Here is a 14,116-nt window from a genome sequence, read left to right as displayed (position 1 = left end):
ATCTAACGGGGAACATAAAAACTGACTGTAAAAGTTTCTATCGGTATGTAAAGAGAAAAAGATTGATAAAAACTAATGTAGACCCCTTACAGTAAGAAACGGGGGAATGCATCCCAGAGAACAAAGAAATGGCTGAGGAGCTAAATTTGTATTTTGCTTCTGTCTTCACAAAGGAAGACATGAATAATGTACCGGAGGTTCTGAGTAACACAGGTTTTAGTGAGGAGCCGAACAAAATTGGTGTTAGTAAAGAAATGGTTTGGGGAACTTATGGGATTGAAGGCGGACAAATCTCCAGGGCCTGATCATCTTTATCCAGAATCCTTAAGGAAGTGGCTCTAGAAATAGTAGATCCATTGGTGGTCATTGTCCAAAATTCTTTGGACTCTGGAATGGTTCCTACAGATTGGAGGGATCGCATGTAACCCCGCTATTCAAAAAGGGAACTAATAGCCAAGTGAGCCTGACGTTGATAGTAGGGCAGTTGTTGGAGTCCATTTTCAAGGATTCCATAACACAGCATTTGGAAAGCAGTGGTGTAATCAGACTAAGTCAGTCTGGATTTATGAAAGGAAAATCATGCTTGACAAATCTATTAGAATTCTTTGAAGATGTAACTAGTAGAGTTGACCAGGGTGAACCAGTGGATGTGGTTTATTTAGACTTTCATAAGGCTTTCAACAAGGTCTCACAATATGTAAAGTTAAAGCACATAAGATTACGGGTAGTGTCTTCAGATGGATAGATCTTTGCTAGGACCCCAACTGTTCACATTACATATTAATGATTTGGACGAGTGAACTAAATGTGTTATCTCTAAATTTGCAGATGATATAAAGTTGGGTGGGTGAGTGAGCTGTGGGGAGGGTGCAGAGGTGACTTCAGTGGGATTTGGACAGGCTGATTGAGTGAACATGCATGATCGATGCAATATAATGTGGGTAAATGTGAGGTTATCCGCTTCGGTAGCAAAATCGGAAGGCAGATTATTATTTGAATGGGTGTAAATTGAGAGAGGTGGATACTCAGTGAGATCTTGGTGTCCTCGTACATCAGTCGCTGAAAGTAAGCACGCAGGTACAGCAGGCAGTAAAGAATGCAACTGGTATGTTGGCCTTCATAGCGAGAGAATTTGAGTATAGGAATATCGATGATTTACTGCAATTGTATAGGACCTTGATGAGGCCACACCTGGAGTATTGTGCCCAGTTTTGGTGTCCTGATCTGAGGAAGGATGTTCTTGCTATGGAGGGAGTGCAGCGAAGGTTTATCAGGCTGATTCCTGGGATGGCAGGACTGTCATATGAGGAGAGATTAAATCGGTTGGGATTATATTCATTGGAGTTTAGAAGAGTGAGAGGGGATCTCATAGAAACTTCAGAAATTCTACCAGGATTAGACAGATTCAGAAATAATGTTCCCAATGGTGGGGGAGTCCAGAACTAGGGGTCACAGTTTGAGGATAAGGGGTAAACCTTTTAGGACTGAGGTGAGGAGAAATTTCTCCACCCAGAGAGTGGTAAATCTGTGGAATTCACTCCCACAGAAAGTAGTTGAGGCCAAAACATTGTGTAATTTCAAGAAGGAATTAGATTTGCTCTCGGGGCGAAATTCCTGAATATCAGGAATAAACTTTTATTTTATGAGCATTCGAATTTTAGTATTTACCTTTTGCTATTTTATGTACAAAATAACCTTTTGAAAGTGCAGACACTAGACCCGTACCAGATAATTCAAATATAAAACTGGGGGTTTCGGTTTATGCACCCCCGGTGTTTGCAACTCTTTCAGGAGTTCAGTCCTCAATTATTGGTGGTGTAAACTTCAGAGAGGTTATGATTTGGGTTGCTACTGGTTCCTTTGCTGCACCAAAAACAGCAAGAGATTTTTTTCTAGCTTCCTCTTCTTTCTCACAGACGGGATTCTCCGTGGAGAAATCAACTCATCTCTGACAGCAAGTCCTGTGACACACCAAACAGGTACCAATTGGCCTGTTGAGTCTGTTTTTTAATGAAAATTAAACATCAGTGTGCATCACCAGAGATGTCCGAGCAGGCTCCGAGCCCCACTGTGCACGGATTGTGGAATGTGTGTATTAATCTGCATGCTAAGCCTGATGTTTGTTTGGCTGGGTGGTCCAAAAATTTCCTTTTTCTGCCCTTGTTTTCTGTTTCCTTTTATGAACAGTGGTTTCCTTCACTACTTAGAATGGGTATACTTGCAACCGTAAATACTTATAAAGTTTCCTACGACAAGGATATCTCCTTAAACTTGAGTTTATTTGAGACTCAAGCATCCCAAATAGCAGATTAAACTTTTAAGACTTGAGTTTATGGCCGGGAGCTTTGTTTCTCATTGCAGTAGGTGTCATTGCAGGCACGGTAGCTAAACCTCATGAGAAGACCAAAAACCACAATGAATTAAGACGAGAAAGTGATTGTGCGTTTCAGCTGTCAATGACAGGCCACGCTTCCTGCTGCCAGACCTCACCAGTATCATTCACATAAATCAACAACCCGCTCGTCAGAATCATTCCTCCACGCTGAATTAAGAGCCCACATGCAGTTAGAACGACAGAATTTAAATGACATGCAGCTGGCAACCTGCACTTTTGAGATACGCCTGCACACCTTGTATTGCAGAGTGCTCACAGGGGTCAGAAACTGGCTTCACAGGCTGCATCACGGGGTCTCACAGGAAAGTCTCTCCAGCCACCACACCAGTATTAAGGTGGGGGTGGCTTTTTTTGTGTTGCAGGGCAAGGGCTCCATTGGGATTGTGCCAGATAGGACTGAGGGAAGAGAAGGGACTGCAGGGCAATGAATCAACTGGGGAAGGGGCAAGAAGGGACTGCAGGGCACTGAATCAACTGGGGAAGGGGCGAGAAGGGACTGCAGGGCACTGAATCAACTGGGGAAGGGGCGAGAAGGGACTGCAGGGCAATGAATCAACTGGGGAAGGGGCGAGAAGGGACTGCAGGGCAATGAATCAACTGGGGAAGGGGCGAGAAGGGACTGCAGGGCAATGAATCAACTGGGGAAGGGGCGAGAAGGGACTGCAGGGCACTGAATCAACTGGGGAAGGGGCGAGAAGGGACTGCAGGGCACTGAATCAACTGGGGAAGGGGCGAGAAGGGACTGCAGGGCACTGAATCAACTGGGGAAGGGGCGAGAAGGGACTGCAGGGCATTGAATCAACTGGGGAAGGGGCGAGAAGGGACTGCAGGGCAATGAATCAACTGGGGAAGGGGCGAGAAGGGACTGCGGGGCAATGAATCAACTGGGGAAGGGGCGAGAAGGGACTGCAGGGCACTGAATCAACTGGGGAAGGGGCGAGAAGGGACTGCAGGGCAATGAATCAACTGGGGAAGGGGCGAGAAGGGACTGCAGGGCACTGAATCAACTGGGGAAGAGGCGAGAAGGGACTGCAGGGCAATGAATCAACTGGGGAAGGGGCGAGAAGGGACTGCAGGGCAATGAATCAACTGGGGAAGGGGCCAGACAGGACTGAGGGAATAGAAGGCACTGCAGGGCAATGAATCAACTGGGGGCAGCAAACGGGGACGGTTGCTTTGAGATACATGACTGGAGGGAACTTAAGGGCCAACCAACTGAAATGATAGTTCAAAATGGAAGATAGAGAAGGAGGGGAATCGTTTTAAATTGGCTTCAGCAGGTCAGGTTTGGGTTGATGGAACAAGATGCCACTAAGCAGCCACTTTGGAGAGTCCCTAAACAAAGAGAAATCCAGAGTGCAGGGGCGCACCCATGTGGCCTACACACAATTGCAGTGAATCAAGCATTCTGGGAATATGGAGCTGAAGTGTCTCATGACCAACCTCTTGAGCACTTCATAATGATAGATGTCAAGGCCACCGGACGGCAATCGTTGAGGCACATTGCCTGGTTCGCCTTTGGCACTGATATGATGGTGGTCTTCTTGAAGCAGATGGGAACCTCGGGACGGAGTAGGGAGAGGTTGAAGATGTCCGTGAACACATCGGCCAGCTGGTCCGCACAGAATCTGAGTGCACGACCAGGGACTCAGTCAGGACCCGTTGCTTTCCGAGGGTTCACTTTCACGAAGGCTGATCTGACTTTGGAAGCTGTGACGGTGGGTATGGGTGTGTCCGAGGCTGCTGGGGCAGTGACAGCGGTTTGTTGGTTTCCTGCTCAAAACAAGCAGAGAATGCATTGAGTTCATTGGGGTGGGGTGCGCTGTTGCCGGGGATTCTACTCGGCTTTGTTTTGTAGCTGTTATATTGTTTAAGCCTTACCACAACCGACAAAGGTTTGTGTCGTTAATCTGTGACTTTAGCTTAGTCTGGTATTGTCTCTTGGCATCCCTGATGGCTTTGTGGAGGTCGTTCCGAGATATCTTGTATAGGTCAGGGTGTCCTGTCTTGAATACCTCAGACCTTGACTTCAGTACAGAGTGAATCTCCCGGTTAAACCATGGTTTCCGGTTGGGGAACACACATTCTAACTTCTTTGGCACGCAATCTTCTACACACTTGCTGATGAAGTCTGAGCCGGTGGTGGCATTCCCGTTTAGGTTGGTCGCTGAGTTCTTGAATATGGACCAGTCCACTGACTCCAAGCAGTCACGTAGGAACTCTTCCTTTGCCTTGGACCAGCATTGCAGGACCTTCTTAACCAGATTCTCCCGCTTAAGTTTCTGCTTGCATGCCAGGAGAAGAAGAATTTGGGAACTATCTAAGTCTCCTTCTGCCTCATTCTCACCGTTTCTCTAATCTTTCACTGTGCTTACAACCTGACATGCCTGCTCCTTAACACTAACACTTCATTGTAATGTTTGGGTCATAGCTTGCTTATCTGCCCTTTCCTTCATGTTTGTTTGAAAAATTTGAAGATGTTCTTCAGCCACTCTGCAGGCTCTCGTCAGCTGTTCCTGGAGCATGGACACATAATCTAACATTAAGGGTTCCCCCCGTTTTTGTCCGTGTGGAGTTTGCACATTTTTCCCGTGTCTGCGTGGGTTTCACCCCCACAACCAAAGATGTGCTGGTTAGGTGAATTGGCCACGCTAAATTGCCCCTTAATTGGAAAAGAAAAAAAATTGGGTGCTCTAAATTTTAAAAAGGGTTCTCCCCTATGTCCTGAAAAACATTTCTTTGATTAATTTCAGAGGACCTCTGACCACATATCCATAAATTAATTCAAAAGGGCTAAAACTAGTAGGTTCATTCGGTGAATCTCAGGTAACAAATAAAAGAAAGTCCAGTCCTTTGTCCCAATCATGGGGATAATCATGCTTTTGGGAGTTTGGTGGTACCTCTTGAAAGATCATTGGTGGGATTCTCCGTCCGGCCCACCGGCAGCAGGATTCTCCGTCCCGGCAGCCAGCCAATGGGATTTCCCATTGTGGGCACTCCCATGCCGTTGAGCCTGAGTGCGCTGCCGGCGAGACCGAGGATTCTGCCGACGGAGAATCCAGCCCCTTGTGTTTGTGGATGATATGCTGTGGACTTACTTTTTTTATACTCAAACTACTCAATGTTTTGGAAAATTTTAGACATAAGATTGGAACCTTGATCTGACTGGATCTCTAGCGGTAATCCTTTTCGAGTAAAAAGTTGGAATAAGGGCTTCAGGTGGTGGCTGTGTGGTGAGCAGTCACACACATGGTACTTTGTTTTGGGCCTTTTTTGCCCGGTTTATGGGTGACTTTTTTGTGGGAAATTGGTGTAGCTTGATGGATTAAAATCTCCTCGTACGAGTAAGGTCCAGTAAATATAACACAAGGCAGAAGCTGGGCAAGGGATCATCATCAGATTCAGACGTTCCTCGAGCTTCAGCAGGGAGGAACCTGGCGGAGGTTTCTGCTGTGTCATTGGCCCCTCAGTGGTCAACTGCGACATTAATTAGCTTCTTGACCGACGAGTTTAAGAAGCAGTGCAGGCCCTGAGGATCTGGAGAAGGCAATGGAGGGGGATTTGGCTCCAATTTGGGTGGTCATGGACAAGATGGATCAGCAGATAAAGGTACAAGGAATGACGATACAGAAGGTGGAGGTGGCACTCTCTCACCATAGTGATCAGATTGCCTCTGGTGTTGGCAATGCTTTTGGAGCATTGCTTACCTGGGGTGATTTCGGAGAAGCAGACTGGATTTGTTAAGGACCAGCATTTGGCGACCAATATTAGGAGGTTGTTAAATGTTGTGTTGTCTCCCTCCTTATGGACTGAGCCAGAGGTAATTATTTTGATGAATGCGGAAAAGGCGTTCAACAGGCTTGAGTGGAAGTACCTCTTTGAGATCCTGGGGCGTTTGGCTTCGGGACAAAGTTTATTTAATCAAATAGGCTTTTGTACTGGGCCCCAACCGTGAGTGAATGTACTAATGCCCTGAGCTTGGGTTATTCACAACTGAACAGGGGTACAAGACAGGGGTGTCTGTTGTCTCCACTTTTGTTTACCTGAGCAATCGAGTCGCTGGCCATTGAATTGAGGTCGCCTAACAGATGAAGGGGGATAGCGAGTGGGGGAGAGAGCATAGTGTGTCCTTATAAGCGGATGATTTGTTACTGTAGATTACGGACCCACTCTCCAATGTGGGGGAGACAATGGAGGAAGATTGGTTCCTTTTCAGGGTGCAAGCTGAATCTGGGTAAGAGTGAATATTTTCCGGTGAACCCCTGGGGAGGGGAGCTGATCTGGGCTGCCATTTCGTCCGGACAGGACTAGCTTCTGATATCTGGGAATCCGGGTGGCCATGACTGCACCTTGCTCCATAAACTTAACTTTCCTAATCTGGTGGATGGGGTGAAGGCTAATTTTGAAAAGGTGGGATGCCCTCCCTCGGACCTTAATGGGAAAGGTACAGACGGTGAATATTCTCCTGAGGTTTTTGTTTCTGTTCCAGTGTCTACCAGTCTTTCTTCCCAAGACTTTCTTTTGCAGGACTAATAAATTGATATTTGGGGCTGGATCTCCATTTCAGCAGCTAAGTGCTGGCTTGAACGGATAATTTGCGTGAGGTTTCCGCCAAAAAAAATCAGCGCCGACCCCTCACCGATTCCGGGACCAGTGCGGGGCTAGCAGCAGCGCCGGGTGAAACACCAGGCTCCCGCGCCGAAAACAGCTGGAGAATGGCCGGGTCCCTGGCTGCACATGCGCACGGCTGTCGACCTGCAGCGGTCGTGCCGTACGACATGGCACCGGCTGTGCATCCCCCCGGCCAGTGGCACAGATCCCGGCCAAGTGTGGACACAGTCTGCATCCGCCACGTCCGGTTCCCGACCGCTGAAAACACACCTGTCCCGTGCCGTCGGGAACTCGGCCCATCGGGGTTGTTGGCGCATCTTGGGAGAGCCTGCCGATGATGCACCAATGCCGTTGCAACAGCTCTTAACACGATTATGCCATTTCCGAGGGGATGGAGCATGGCTAATCGGCATCGGAGTCGATTCTCCACCCAATCGCCGACTACGATATTGGCGTTGGGCAACGGAGAATCCTGCCCCTGCTTTTGTTTGGGGTGGTAGGGGTTGTAGGATGTTTTTGCAAAGGGATAAGCAGTTGGGGGTTGACATTACCTGATCTATTATGTTACTACGTGGCGGCAAATATTGATACGGCGCAGGGTGGTTCAAGGATTCGGACTCTGTATGGGAGCGGATGGAGGCCGTTTTGTGCATAGGGTCGAATCTGAGTTTCTGTACCACTCCCGTTTTCCCCTGCTACATTTGTTTTGAGCCCGGTGGTGAGAGCCACTTTGAGGATTTGGAATCAGTTTAGGCAGCACTTTAAACTGGGTTCCATGTTCCTGCTGGCTCTGATTTGCAGAAACCTTAGGTTTGTACCGTCTGCGTAGATTAATCTTTTAGGGCATGGGAGTGAGAGGGGTTGATGAGGTTTCGGGACATGTTTCTGGAAGGTAGATTTGACAACCTAGATGAGTTGCTAGAGACGTTCCAGCTCCCGAGAGGGAATGTATTCGGGTACTTTCAGGTACACAATTTTTTTACACAAGCTTTCTCCATTTCCCTGGTACTGTCCCTTTCGCTAATGGACAGGGTCCAATCGTAGGTTGAGATCGGGACGATAGGATTTTGGATGTCTATGGGAAGATTTAGCGATGGATCAGGCATCATTGGAGGAAGTAAAGAAGAAGCGGGTGGGTGAACTGGGTTTGGACTTTGAGGGGGTAGTGTGGAGTGAGGCTCTTCACAGGGCCAATTTCGCCTCCTCACAGGACAGTACAGTGGCGCAGTGGTTAGCACTGTTCCCTCACCTGAAGACCCAGGTATGATCCCGGCCCCGGGTCACTGTCCGTTTGGAGTTTGCACATTCTCCCCATTTCTGCATGGATCTCACCGCCACAACCCAAAAAGATGTGCAGTGTAGGTGGATTGGCTTTGCTAAATTGCACCTGAATTGGAAAAAAAGAATTGGGTACTCTAAATTTATAAAAAATAAAACATTTCACCTCCTCGTGTGCGTGGTTAAGCCTGATCCAGTTCAAGGCGGTGCATAGGACACACCTGACTACGGCGCATATGAGTGGGTTCTTCTCGGGGGTGGAGGATAGGTGTGAACGGTGTAATGTTCTTGTCGGATGGCCTGATTTATATTACACGAACACTTTTAGCTAAAGCTATAAACGCTTTATTAACATTAACTGTCTGACTGTGGTTCAAATGTATACTGAACGACAGATGAATAAACGTATGAACATGCACAAGCAACCTCTCTCCCAGCTTCCTAGGCAGTCTGAGGTCACCAGACTCTTAACAGTCACTTATATGCTAATGAATCTCCTTGTGGGACTTCCGGTAGTGGCTATGGAGTGAGTGGTCACACATTTGGCAGCTCCCGCTTGAGGCGGTTTTTTCGAACCTTTACCCCATTTGTAAGGTGGATGTTTTGTTGAAAGGTGCAGGGGGGACTGGGGAAAGTTAAACTCCACTGCTGGGGCTGGTGGATGGATCCACAGACCAGAAATGGAGTGAGAAGAAGGGAGCTGCTGGAGCTAGAGAATCTTTGTGCGACACAGGTCAAGATGGCGGAGGGTAAAGGGCCTGCCTTGCCTGCCCAGTAGTCGGAGGAGCAACTGGTGGACTTCTTAAATGAGAAATTTAGCCAACAGAGCAGGGAGGCCCATGAGGACCTAGCCGGTGGAACCATTAAAAACGGGAATTGACCGCATGGAGCAGAGGCTGGAGTCCAAGAGCCAGGCTATTCGGAAAGTGGAGGAGGTGGCGGGGGAGCACAAGGAGCAGCTCGCCTTGTTGGTGGCTGAAGTAGGTGTGATGCGAGAGACCCAGAAGCGGTTAAAGGAGAAGGTGGAGGACTTGGAGAACCGCTCCCAGAGACGGATTCTAAGAATTGTGGGGATGACTGAAGGCATCGAGGGAGCGGACGCTGTCAAGTATGTGTTCAAGATGGTGGAAACATTGATGGGGGAGGGGACTTTTGACCGGCCCCTGGAGGCCGACCAAGCGTACAGGGCGCTGATGAGGAAGCTGCAGGCGATTGAGCCACCGAGTGCGATGGTGGTGCGTCTTCACCGGTTCCTGGATATAATGAGATGAGCAAGGCTGACGACGAGGAGGGGAGCAAGCTTCGGGTGTACGAGGATCTGGATGCGGACCTGGCAAAGAGGAGTACCGGGTTTAATCTGGTGAAGGCTGCCCTCTTGAAAAAGGGGCTGAAGTTCGGGATGTTGTACCCGGCACGCCTCTGGGTGACTTTTAATAGCCAAGAACATTATTTTGGAACACTAGAAGAGACAATAGAGTTTTTACGAAACAATGAACTTACAGGAGAAGGAGGATATTGAACTGTGGAGGAGGTGTGAGGAGATAGGTGCTTTTTCTGTCCATTCTTTTGTTGGGGAACTTTTCTTCTTCGAGATGTTCTGTTGCATTGAGGGTGAGTGCACCTTTGTTTCTTGTTCCATTGTTATTGGGGCAGCACCGTAGCACAGTGGGTAGCACTGTTGCTTCACAGCTCCAGGTCCGATTCCCGGCTTGGGTCACTGTCTGTGTGGAGTCTGCACGTTCTCCCCTTGTCTGCGTGGGTTTCCTCCGGGTGCTCCAGTTTCCTCCCACAAGTCTTAAAGACATGCTGTTAGATAATTTGGACATTCTGAATTCTTGTTCTCTGTACCCGAATAGGCGACAGAATGTGGCGACTAGGGGATTTTCACAGTAACTTCATTGCAGTGTTAGTGTAAGCCGACTTGTGACAATAAAGATTTTTTTTCTAATGTATTTGTGCTATGGAGGTGTGCGAGGTGAGGGGAATCAGCAGGAATGGGGGGGGGGGTTGTAGGAGGCTCAGGCACCGTGGGCGGGGGCTGCCAGTCTAGCTGGGTGGGCTAGTTAACGGGAGCACAGTGGGGGGTGGTCAGGTGGTTAGTGTAGCAGAGGGGGATAGGGTTGTTTTGTTCAGGGGGAGGGGGGTTGCTGACAAAGGCGTTGCTGCTGTGGCGTAGCATTGGAGGTGGTGATGGTGGACGTCCAACGGTAGGCCTGGAGGGTTGTGCGGCATGGGCCGGGGGCTGGCCCAAGAAGCAATTTGGTTGATTGGCAGGGGAGGGGGGAGGACGGGGCGCCCTCTGAAAGTGAGGGGGCTGAATGGGCCAGTTAAACGGTCGCGTGTTTTCAAGTACCTGAGGAGCTTGAAGGCAGACGTGGCCTTTTTGCAAGAAACACACTTGAAGATTGGGAATCAGACAAGGCTAAGGAAAGGGTGGGTAGGGCAAGTCTTCCATTCGGGATTGGATATGAAGATGCGGGGAGTGGCGGTGCTGGTAAATAAAAGGGTGGCGTTTGAGGTGGCCAATATATTAGCAGATTTGGGGGGAGAAGGTTTGTGATGGTGAGTGGGAAGCTGGAGGGGATGCCGGTGGTTTTGCTTAATGTTTATGGCCCAAATTGGGATGGTGTGGAGTTTATGAGGCGGATAATGGGGAAGATCCCAGACCGGGACTCGCACCGGTTGTTTGTGGGGAGGACTTTAACACGGTCATTGACCCAGGTTTGGACCAGTCGAGCCTGAGGTTAGGGAAGGTGGCGAAGGTGCTGATGGGGTTTATGGAGTGCATGGGGGGATGGATCCGTGGCGGTTTGGGAGGCTGAGGGCGAAGGAGTTTTCATACTTCTTCCATGTGCACAGGGTGCACTCTTGGATCGATTTTTTTGTGGTGGACAAGACGCTGCTGGCGGGGGTGTTCGACTCGGGTTTCAGATCACGCGCCGCGTTGGGTGGACTTGCAAGTGGACCGGGGTGCAGGGGGGTGAGGTCGAGGTCTCGGCTGCCACGCTGTGGGAGGCACTCAGAGCAGTGGTAAGGGGGCAGTTCATACCAATCCGGGCGCATAGGGAGAAGGAGGAGCAAGCAGAGATGGCAAGGTTGGTGGATGAGATTTTGCAGATGAACAGGAGGTATTCGGAGGCCCCGGATGCAGGATTGTTGAAGGAGAGGCAGAAGCTTCAGATGGAATTCACGCTGGTGTTCATGGGGAAGGCAGTAGGGCATTTGCAGAGGGCCAGAGGGGCAGTGTATGAGTACGGGGTGAAGGCTAGTAGGATGCTGGCCCACCAACTCAAGAAGCAGGAGGCGGCAAGGGAGATTGGAAGGGTGAAGGACGGAAGGGGTAGAGTGGTGCTAGTTTATTTGAGGAGTTTTACAAGAGGCTTTATGAATTGGAGCCCCTAACCGGCAGGGGGAGGGAATGCGGCGACTCCTGGACGGTTGGATTTCCCCAAGGTGGAGGAGGACCTGGTAGAGGGGTTGGGAGCACCCATCGGAATAGTGGAGGTGATGGAGGGTATGGGAATGATGTAGGCAAGGAAGCCCCCCCCCCAACCACCCCCATCCCCCCAGAATGCTTCCTGGTAGAATTTTATAAAACCTGGGGGCACTGCTGGTAAGGACATTTAATGAGGCAAGTGGGAGCTCTCTCTCCCCCCCGCAACTTTATCGCAGGCCTTGATATCTTTAATTTTGAAGAAGGACATGGACCCGAAGTAGTGTGGGTCCTACCATCCGGTATCATTGCAGAATGTAGAAGCCAAGTTGTTGGCTAAGATCTTGGCCTCGCGGATTGAGGACTGTGTGCTGGAGGATATAGGGAAGACCAAACGGGGTTTGTAAAGGAGAGGCATCTGTCAGCGAACGTTAGGCGTTTGTTGAATGTTATAATCATGCTCCCGGAGAGACGGAATGTGGAGGTAGCAGTTGCTATAGTCGCGAATAAGGCCTTTAATCGGGTAGAATGGGAATATTTGTGGGAGGTACTGGGGTGGTTCAGGTTCGGGCAGGGGCTTATGAATTGTGTACGGTTGTTGTATCGGGCACCGGCAGCGAGTGGAAGGACGAACCGGGTGAGTTCGGGGTATTTTAGGCTGCATCATGGGACGAGGCAGAGATATGCCCACTCTCCCATTGCTCTTTGCCTTGGCGATAGAGCCATTGGCCATGGGACTTAGAGCGTCAAGGGGTTGGCAGGGGATAGTGCAGGGGGAGGTGGATGATCTGTTGCTTTACATATCACACCCATTGGAAGGCATCAGGGGGATTATGGAACATTTTGGAGGAATTCAGCCGGTTTTCTGGGTATAAGTTAAACATGGGGAAGAGTGAGGTCTTCCCGATCCAGGCGAGGGCGCAGGAGAGGAGGCTGGGTGAGCTGCCGTTTTAAGGTAGTTGGGGCGGGTTTCAGGTATCTGGACATCAACGTGGCGCGGGGATGGGAGCAATTACATAAATTGCATTTGGCGTGATTGGTGGTGCAGATGAAGGGGGATTTTAAGAGGTGGGATGTACATCCGCTGTCGTTGGCGGGGCGGGTGCAATCGGTGAAGATCATGGTGCTCCGAAGGTTTTTATTCGCATTCCAGCACCTTCCGATTTTTATTTCAAAGGCCTTCTTTGGGAAGATTAATGCATGATTCTTTAGGAAGATTAATGCATGATTCTCGGGATTTGTGTGGACGGGGAAAGCTCCACGGGTGAAGAAGGTGCTGCAGGAGCGGGCACGTGGGGGAGGGTCCGTTACTTACAGGTGCGGGACTATGTGAGGAAACAGGTGCCATCCTCTCCTGACCTGCCGCCACCGGGGTTGCAGGACAAGGTGATGTCAAAACCAGTGGTTGGTGAGGGCAGCGTGTCAGATCTACAAGGAATCAATAGGCTGGGAGGGTGCCCCCATAGGAGAAGTTAAGCGGAAGTGGGAGGAAGAGCTGTTGAAGGTGTTGGAGGCTGGGTTATGGGAGGAGGCAGGGTGGCTGGAGGATATTGGCAGGGGTGTTGGTTATTTATTTGTTATGTAATTTCCTGTTCTCTTTTTGGTTGTGTTTGATGTATACATATAAATGTCTTAATAAAAACATTTTTTTTTAAAATGAGACTCCTTGTGGTCAGTCGGTGAATTACAACACAGCCATGATATCACTACATCCCCTTTCCTTTGAAGGAATAAATCAATACATTATCATCAGTATATTTACATGTGATATCATTAGCCTGTGTGACTAAGAGTATTAATTTTTTTCTTCAACATTTTTTAAACTGATTTAACTAATATATATATATAAAATATATGTGTACAAATTATACAAGAACAGCAAGCTTAGTATGTACAATAGTCTAAATCTGCAAATTGAGTCGATCAGGCTTTCTTCTGACCCTGGTTGATCTTCTCAAAGTTTGACCCTGCTGCTCAGAACTTGTAGATTCAATGATCTCCATGATATTCTCATGCTCAGGAACTGCTGACATTCTCATGCTCAGGAACTGCTGTCATTCTCATGCTCAGGAACTGCTGACATTCTCATGCTCAGGAACTGATGATATTCCCATGCTCAGGAACTGCTGATATTCTCATGCTCAGGAACTGATGATATTCTCATGCTCAGGAACTGCTGATATTCTCATGCTCAGGAACTGCTGATATTCTCATGCTCAGGAACTGCTGATATTCTCATGCTCAGGAACTGCTGATATTCTCATGCTCAGGAACTGCTGATATTCTCATGCTCAGGAACTGCTGATATTCTCATGCTCAGGAACTGATGATATTCTCATGCTCAGGAACTGATGACATTCTCATGCTCAGGAACTGCTGATATTCTCATGCTCAGGAAC

At 48.9% G+C, this 14,116-nt stretch overlaps 1 protein-coding gene across 7 annotated transcripts in view; it reads left to right on the top strand.

The window, feature by feature from the left end:
- The window catches only part of enah (ENAH actin regulator), a 556,073-nt gene that overhangs the window by 473,466 nt on the left and 68,491 nt on the right, over positions 1-14,116 (top strand). For 5 of the 7 annotated variants that reach the window (XM_072500301.1, XM_072500300.1, XM_072500299.1 and 2 more), the window contains one exon: positions 1,917-1,979. The exons of the other annotated variants lie outside the window; for them this stretch is intronic. In XM_072500301.1, coding sequence (XP_072356402.1) covers positions 1,917-1,979 — 63 coding nt within the window. The remainder of the gene's footprint in view (positions 1-1,916; positions 1,980-14,116) is intronic. 7 annotated transcript variants of the gene reach the window in all.

The sequence above is a fragment of the Scyliorhinus torazame genome, chromosome 4 (assembly GCF_047496885.1).
Source record: "Scyliorhinus torazame isolate Kashiwa2021f chromosome 4, sScyTor2.1, whole genome shotgun sequence".
Taxonomy (NCBI): domain Eukaryota; kingdom Metazoa; phylum Chordata; class Chondrichthyes; order Carcharhiniformes; family Scyliorhinidae; genus Scyliorhinus; species Scyliorhinus torazame.
Note: the sequence above shows the minus strand (reverse complement) of the source record. Positions and strands in the feature narration are given on the sequence as shown.